The 8,123-nt window shown below is 53.9% G+C and overlaps 1 protein-coding gene across 1 annotated transcript in view; it reads right to left on the bottom strand.

Annotated features, from left to right (window-relative positions):
- The window catches only part of BPIFB1 (BPI fold containing family B, member 1), a 24,264-nt gene extending 17,772 nt beyond the window's left edge, over positions 1 to 6,492 (bottom strand). The window contains exons 1-5 of the mRNA XM_005879860.2: positions 6,410 to 6,492; positions 4,812 to 4,968; positions 2,142 to 2,283; positions 1,380 to 1,490; positions 270 to 410 (exon numbers count right to left, since the gene is read on the bottom strand). Of these exons, the coding sequence (XP_005879922.1) occupies positions 270 to 410; positions 1,380 to 1,490; positions 2,142 to 2,283; positions 4,812 to 4,926 (509 nt within the window). The 5' untranslated portion in view covers positions 4,927 to 4,968; positions 6,410 to 6,492. The remainder of the gene's footprint in view (positions 1 to 269; positions 411 to 1,379; positions 1,491 to 2,141; positions 2,284 to 4,811; positions 4,969 to 6,409) is intronic.
- Between the last annotated feature and the right edge of the window lie 1,631 nt (positions 6,493 to 8,123).

Consider the following 8,123-nt stretch of genomic DNA (forward strand, 5'->3'; position numbering starts at 1 on the left):
CTAGGCAGGTGGCTCCTCTCCACCTTTGAAAGTTTGCTCCACTGCCTGGCACGGTGCCTGAAATCCCACCATTACGACTCCACCCTTGATGTCTTGAACTTTCTTTGGCATCACAGGTTCTCTGAAAGGAGCCCCAGATCCAGAGTCAGGAGGGTTGGTCCCTTTCTATCTCTGGGCGTCAGTGCTCTTTATCTGTAAAATGGGGCAAAACCACCTCCTGGCTTCCCTCCAGGCACAGCGGGGGCCCAATGGGAGGGGGCCACACTCACTTTTTCAGCAGGCTGATGTGCAGGCTCCTGCCGTTGTCGGAGCAACTGCTGATGGTGAAGCCTTTCTTGCTGGTCTCCACGCTGATGGTGGCTTGGACCTCTGTCTCCATGTGAATCTCCACAATGCTCTTGACCAGGGGCCTGGGAGTGACAGTGCCCAATGCTGTGAGCACATCCCAGCTCCAGGCTGGAGTGAAGCTGCTGTCCCTTTCTGTCCTCTGGTGCTCTCACCTCTCTTCTCAGGTTCCTGTGCTGGGTTCTCCTCATCCTCCCCCACCCTGCCCCCCGCCAGCCTACCTTTTTATTTCTTTTACCCCAGCATGTCCCAGCCTCTGTCTTTTTATTCCTCTCCTGGTTTAAATCCTAAAACAGCTTCCGAATTTATACCCAACTCCTTACTCAGGTATCTTACAGGCAGCTCACATTCAGCATGCACAAAATTGAACTGTGCATCCTGCCCAAACCTGCTCCTCTCACGATCTTCCCTGTCTTGGTTGCTGGCCACACCATCCTGCCAGTTGCACAGGCAAAAACCTTGGACTCAGCCTTGACTCCTTAATCTCTCTCCTCCTCTCCCCCCCACATTCAATCATCAGGAAATCCTGTTGTCTGCACCTACCTCCAAAATGTATCTAGAATCTGACCACTTCTCACCATCTTCCTGCCCCCCCCAACTCCAGTCCAAGCTATCATGGTCTCCCTCTGAATTGTTTCAGTAGTTTCTGGATGGCCTCCCCGCCTCTGCTCTTGCCTCCATAAACAACAACCAGAGTTATTCTTTAAGAATATTAAACATGTCGTGTTTCTCGTTTGCTCAGAACCCGCCATGGCTCCCATCTCACTCAGTAGAGGCCAAGTCCTCACTTTGGTCCATAAGGCTCTGTATGATCTGACCTTGGCTGCCTGCTGGCCTCACCTCCCATGACTCTCCTCTCTCCTACCCCACCCCTTTTTGCCATTCTTGGAACAAAAAGCAAGTGTACTCTTGCCTCAGAGCCTTTGCACTTGCTCTTCCCTCTGCTTAGAACTCTTTTCCAGATACCTGCATAGAGGAAAGGGGGGAATGAGTGGGTGAATCTGCCTGCTATGCCTGACTGAGGGGATACTCACGTGTTGAATCCAGCCACCAGGTCCAGTGGGATATTGACTATCAGCTCCTCCTGGTCGTCAGCAGAGGGTTGCACCTGTAGCTCCATAATATTGGCTGAGGTGATTTTCAGCCTGGATGGATGCAGGAGAGGTGAGATGTATCTGAGCATCGGCCACAAACTCATTCCCCTCAATCTTCTCGGTCTTCCCTGGTGTCCAGCCAGCAGCTGGACCCAAGCCCTACCCACTGGTTCTTCCCCAGCATGGTCTTGCCGCATCCCCCCTGCCATGCTCCTGCTCTCAACACTCCCATGGCTCCCCATTACTTAAGAGATGAATCCCAGCTCCTTGGGCTGACTTTGTAGACCCTCTGGGAACGAACCCCTCTGACCTCCCAGTCCTTACCTTGGGGTTTGAGCACCAGCCATTCTGGCCGCCTCTCACCCTCTATGCCTTTCCCCAGGCTGGCCCCTCTGCCTGGAATACCATTTCCTTCTTGTCTCCTGGTGAACATGCAGTCAATGGCTCACCTGTCACCGAGACTTAGAAGCATCACCTTCACCCTCTCACCTCAGGTGACCTTCCTCTGGAGTCACCCTATCAGGCTCCCATCTGACTCTCTTATGGTTATTAACTCATCTGGGAGCTTCTGAGGAAGGGACTTCATTTGTTCCATTCTTTGTGGTCAGACAGAGATCCGATACCGATTGATGCTTATTGACTGACCAATTAAACGTGCAGTGTGTCCTGGGCAGAAGTGTGGGCGGGGAGTTCCCAACTTACCAGACGATGTGGCTCAGGACAGAGTTCACCAGGCTGCCTAGAATGGGGATGCCCCCGGCCGGCTCTTCCCGCAGGGTGCTCAGCAGAGGCAGCTCCTGGAGGATCTGGATCGCGTCATGGTCCTTCAGCTTCTGTGTCAGCTCTGGAGACAGATTCTGGGGATTAGAGTCCAGCAGGAGGGGCAAGGAGGGGCTCCAGGCTGGGAGAGGGCATCACGCAGGACTACTCGGACCTGGACCCAAGGTGAGGGTATGGATGATTCCATCCTGGCCATCTCTACCATTGATGTGGCCTTGAGCATGATGGCCCAGATCGGGGCGACTAGGGCATGGGCGGACCATTCACCCCCCTGAGCATTGCCAGCCTCTGCATCCCTCCCACCAGCCGGCGGCAAACACTTCTGGAGCCAAGAGGCAGGGAACTCAGAGGTCCCTGTTTGGGGCTGTTTTGCTGCCTAAAACACAATTCTCTGGCATCCACATTCTATGGGTCTGTTGTCCAAAGAGTACCGAGTGCTGAGCAGAGAAAGGAGGAGGTCGGGTCAGGGGCCTGGGAGCCAGGAGCCCTGGGTTCTGTCCATTTGGCTTGTGTGCAGAGCGGGTCAGAGGTGCCGGAGAGCTGATGCTGGAGAGCCCTCGCCCAGTGACTGACGGGAATTGGTGTATAAACACCCTGCTCCCTCAGCCCTCAGGTGGGATGACTCAGGTGTATGTGTGCCCCACTGCGCCCCAGAGTCCCTGTGTGTTATTGCCCCTCGGCAACAAAACCACCCTTTTAGCCAGCTCTGTGATGATGGAGATGGGCCCTGTAAGTGGTCCTCCTTCGCTGCTGGTGCGACGTTAAGCCCTGTCAGTAGAGGCTCTGGAGGGCCTTGCAGCAGCAAGTGCTCCCCCTCCCGGCCCTGCTGTGCTCCTCTCGCAGGCTCCTGTGGGGTCCAGGCTCGAGTTCAGCAGGACTGTGGGCCCCAGCTCCTGTCCAGGAAGTTTCCTGAGAAGGCTTCCCAGGGAACCAACAGCAACCGCCTTCCTGCTGGTTGCCATGGTTGCTCATGTCCAAGCTCCTCTGGCTGGCACTGTGCTTGCGATTCACAGTATGGGCCCAGGACACCTCTGCCTGCCCCCTCAGCACCCAGCGCTCTCTGCCCCTGTCCCTACTCTGGGATCCTTGCGGGCAGCTTCCCAGAGAATTCCATCGGCTCCTCGCAGGCAGGTCTCTGCCCGCTGCCAGCCTGCCAGCTGTGCACCCGCTCTGACCCGGACAACTGGACAGATGTCCCCACCATCCCGTGGGCTTCAACCTCACTCCTCCCAGGAGGTCAGGGAGGATTCTCCCCTCCAAGCTTATTCTGTCCCTGGATTAGCCTCTCCCCCGTCCCCAATCCTCTTTGGAGTTTTTATTTTCTTTCTTAGCCAATGGCCAATGACTCCGACCCCCTGCTCATAATTCTTTATACAAACTCGTGTGTCGGGCTTACCATGCGGCTTCTGTCTCCTGATTGGTCCTAACCAACACAGCTGCCTAGTAGGACTGAGCCCCAGCTCCCTGTGGCAATTGGCCCGCCCTTGCCTGCAGGTTTTCTGAGAACATCTCTGAGGCCAACCACTCGCCAACAACTCCTTAACTCAGATTCTGCTTTGGGGGACCTACACCATGGTTGCCATGGTTGCTCATGTCCAAGCACCTCTGGCTGGCACTGTGCTTGCGATTCATGGTATGGGCCCAGGGCACCTCTGCCTGCCCCCTCAGCACCCAGCGCTCTCTGCCCCTGTCCCTACTGTGGGACCCCTCCTCCGGCTGCAGCAGCTGTGTGGCCCTGCAGGACTCGGTCCCGCGCCTGCCCATCCAGCCTGGCCCAGGTCCAGAGCATGCAGAGGGCTGGCCTCTAAGTGTTTAGATGGATTTCCAGAGTCAACTGGTTATCACGTGCTCTGGGCACAGCACTTTGGAGCAATGGTTTTCAACCAGGGCGCTCCTGTTCCCTAAGAGACAGAATGTCCAGAGGCATTTTGGCTGTTAGCACTGGGCTGGGGATGCGGCTAAGCATCGAGATGCACAGGACAGACCCCCACAGTGAAGAGTTATTTGGCTCATAAGGTCAGAAGTGCTGACGTCGAGAAACTAGACCAGAGAGTTCGCCAAGTTCTTGTCAATGCCTGTCCTATTGGACAGTCCCAGCAACCTGGGGAGGCAGGCCTTCCTGTTTGTTTCCAAAGGACAAAGCCCAGGCTCTGGAAGGTTCCCGGGCCGCAGAGTTGGAGGGTGAGAAAGCTGTGCCTGGGATCCAGGCCGCGGGGTTTGCAGCCGAGGGTCTCCTCTCTGGGGACTGGTTGGTCACTGACTCAGACTCTGAGGAGGTGCTTTGCCAGTGGGTTTTAGGCGAGAGCAGTTGCATGGTCACACCCAGGGCCACCCCTCTTCTGCAGGCTGCGGAACCTCAGAGTGGTCAGTTTTGGAATCATGGCATTTAAGGAGGGTTTCTTGGAATCATGGACTCTTGGGATCACAGACACTTTCAGCCTTTACAATTTACCCACTCGAGTCTCATCTAGACCTGGGTCCCAACTGTGTCTTGCACACCCCCAGTCATGGGCAGCTCCCGCCTTCCATTGGAGAGCTGCTCCACCTGCCCCATTGCCTTATGGTGCTGAAGCCTGGGCGGCCAAGACTTACTCTCTTTGATGATTTCTGGGCCGAGCATGAGGACTGCAGGAGGATTGAGGGTGGCTCTGACCAAGGTGGCTGCCAGCAAACCACAGAGGAGGGTGAAGGTCCTTGAACTGGCCATCTTCCTGGGGGCCAAGGAGCAGCAGGGGGCAGATGTGAGAACCTGGGGTTTGCATAAAGGGCCCTGTTAGCCAGGCAGAGAGGCCAAGGGCAGGTCCTCCACGCCTGGTGACTTGGGCATGGATTCCAGCAGAGGCTGTTTAGTGAAGTGATTAGGAATAGTGTGAGCTCATAGAGACACTTGCAATAATGATTCAACACCTGCCTCCCTGACCAGGCCATGAGCTCTGGGAGGGAGTATTGGTCTGCCTGCTCCCCACTGTGTCCCCAGCACCCAACACAGTGCCTGGCACACAATGGGTGTTTAATAAACAAATGGTTGCTGAATGAATGAATGACCTTTGGGAGCCCTGGAAGAATGGGGAATCTAAGCCTGCTAAACTGAAAAGGTCTAGGCCATGAGGACCCCTGTGGAGTCATAGGATCCCCCATCCCTGTGTGCCAGGTAGCCTAAGGGTAGAGGAGAAATATGGGCATCAGAGTCAGACAGACCTGAGTTGGTGGACTGCCTTTACCACTTGCTGTGTGACCTTGGGCAAGGGACTTACCCTCTCTGAGTCTCAGTTTTCTCATCTATAAAATTAGGGATACTAATAATACTTACATCACAAGGTTGTTGGGAGGATTAAATGAAATCATCCATTTGTGGCCTGGCATGCTATAAGAGCTCAATGAATATTAGCTGTTATTATGAGTACAACAGTGATTATTACTAATCCTGGGCTCAGAAAGAATCACCTTGCAGTTAAAGCGAGAAAACAGATAAGATGCCCTGCACTCTGCTCTTTTGCCCAGGAAGTTTCTTTTAAGCATCTTAGTTCTATTTTCCCTCCTTTATCTTTGCACGTCACTCTGTTCTCTGGTCAGAGACACTCAGAGAACCAATAGGATGGTAGCATCTGTTTTGTGGAAAAGTGTCTCCTCCCTAAATCCCAGCACCCCCCCCCCCCCACACACACACCACATCATATCTCACCTCCTGGCATTTGCTTATGTGATTCCCTTTGCATGAGATGCCTTTCTCCAACCAACTTTTACTCAGTTCTCACCTGACATGTCACCGCTTCTTGGAAGCCTTCCCTGACTGCCCCCTCCCACCACACCATACCCCTGGGATTTCCTTGAGCACAGCACATACTGCATTGGCCTATATTAGGAGGGCCAGGACTGTCTGATACTTCTTGTCTCCAGAATCACCGAAGCCCAGGGCTGGACACAGTGCAATTGGTGTGTGCAGAATGGGTTTATGTCATCCGGATGAAGCCAGGGAAAGACTCAGCCATTCTTACTCCTCAGGACCATTCTCTGGTCTTCTGGGTAAGGGAGTTGGGCGCCTCTCTACCCCCTCAGAGGGTCCTAGTCGACAGAGGGACCTTACCTGAGGACCAAGACTCCCTCCTGCTTCTGACCTGACCCCAACAGGTGTCTCCAGCTCAGAACCTCCCTGGTACCCTAGGCTTTCAGCCCCTTCCCCACACTTTTACCTGGACACACCAGCGTCCTCAGCTTCCTCCTCACCTGGGCAGTGGGTCTGGAAGTCCAGCTTTATATCCTGCATACTCTGGGCTAAGCAGTTACCCTTTGTATTTGGGCTGAGGCCACAGAGTGGGCCAAGGTGTCCAAGGAAAATATTTGTGGCTTCTGTTGAACCACATCTTTGCCTGGAGCAGCCCCAAGATTCCAGCTTCCTGAGGTTTGGAGAAAGGTCTTGGGCTGTCATGAAGGGTGGGCCGGGTGCTGAGGCACATGGCAGGCACTTGGACCAGGCACATTGTAGCTATGTTTGCTAATGCGCCGAAGACCTCCAACTCCTAAAGGTGAAGTCTCCTGGGAGGGACCCTGCACATCCCTTGGGCACATCTCCAGAGAGGCAAGCAGCCCCTCCTGGGCTTCCCAGATGGTCATGCCTGCTGCCTATGAACAATGCCTCTCTGTGGGAGGCCCGAGCTCAGTGTCAGGGCCTGGGCCCGCATCAGCTCCTGCTTCCTGCCCCTCGGTCCCACACATTCCCTGGGGTCTGCAAGCATGACTGTGCCTCTATAGGCCTGGCACACTTTGGAACCCACGGGTTGCCACGGCCGTGCCCTCAATATTGCTCAGTTCCCTTCAGACTGCTGAGGGCCTCTTTATCCCGGCCTCGCCCCTTCCCAGCTCCCAGGCCTTTGATTGTGCTGTGTCCTCTTCCTGGAATGCCATGCCCCATCCCCCTGACAATCCGTCTTGCCCTGTGTGGGCCGCAGAGCAGGGGAAGCCTTTGGAGTTTCACAGACGTGGTTCAACGTCTGCTCCTGGGCTGGCCAGCTGTGCGGCTGTGGGAAGGTGACCTCTCTCTGAGCCTCTCTTTCCTCAGCTGTAAAATGGAACTCTTTTGAGGGTCACATAAGACAATGTGGAATACTTGGAACATCAGAGAATTCAGTAAATGGTGAAGGCTATTATTACTGTTGAAATAATATCACTGACCTTCAAGACCCAATTCAGAAAGCAGGATCTGCATAAAGTGGCCTGTACTCAGCTCTACCTACACCTGGAATCCCTTTGCCTTCCTGGGAGCCCCCAAAGTACTAACTACGTACTCTCTTGGGGCTTGGATTCCCCTTTGCCTTGAGAGATGTCCATTTTATCCATCCATCCATCCATCCATCCATCCATCCATCATTCACTCACTTACTCATCCCAGTCTCCTCTCCAGTCTCCCTCTTCCCTCTCTTAGTCCCCCTACCAAATTCCAATTTCCACCCAACAACCTGAGTTAAATTTTAAATATATTCCTCAGACCTTGTCACTCTCCTGTTTATTAACCCTCCCCCCCCCCCCCCCCCCCCCCCCCTCTTATATCTTACATATGATAATATATCTTTTCATCCCTCCTTTTTCCAAACCCTCCCACTTCTCAGGTTGACCCAGTTTGTTGGGGTCCAACCCCAGCAGGTCCAGGGGTTCCCAAAGGTGTGGATGGAGTCGGCGAAGAAGGAATGACAGCATCCAGTTGATCAGCAGCCTAGCCAGGTTCTCTTGCCAGGTTTTTGTGTTTATTCTCCTGTTACATCTGTATTTATACCATTTGATTTTAATCCTATCCATTCTATTCCAAAGGTTAGGGCATTTGTTATCTCCATTCCAAGGTCACTACTCTATTGTTCTGTTAAGCTACAAGGAAGTAACTGAAGGAGATTATCCTAAGTAAAGATTATGTAG

Source organism: Myotis brandtii, unplaced genomic scaffold (genome assembly GCF_000412655.1).
Source record: "Myotis brandtii unplaced genomic scaffold, ASM41265v1 scaffold61, whole genome shotgun sequence".
Taxonomy (NCBI): domain Eukaryota; kingdom Metazoa; phylum Chordata; class Mammalia; order Chiroptera; family Vespertilionidae; genus Myotis; species Myotis brandtii.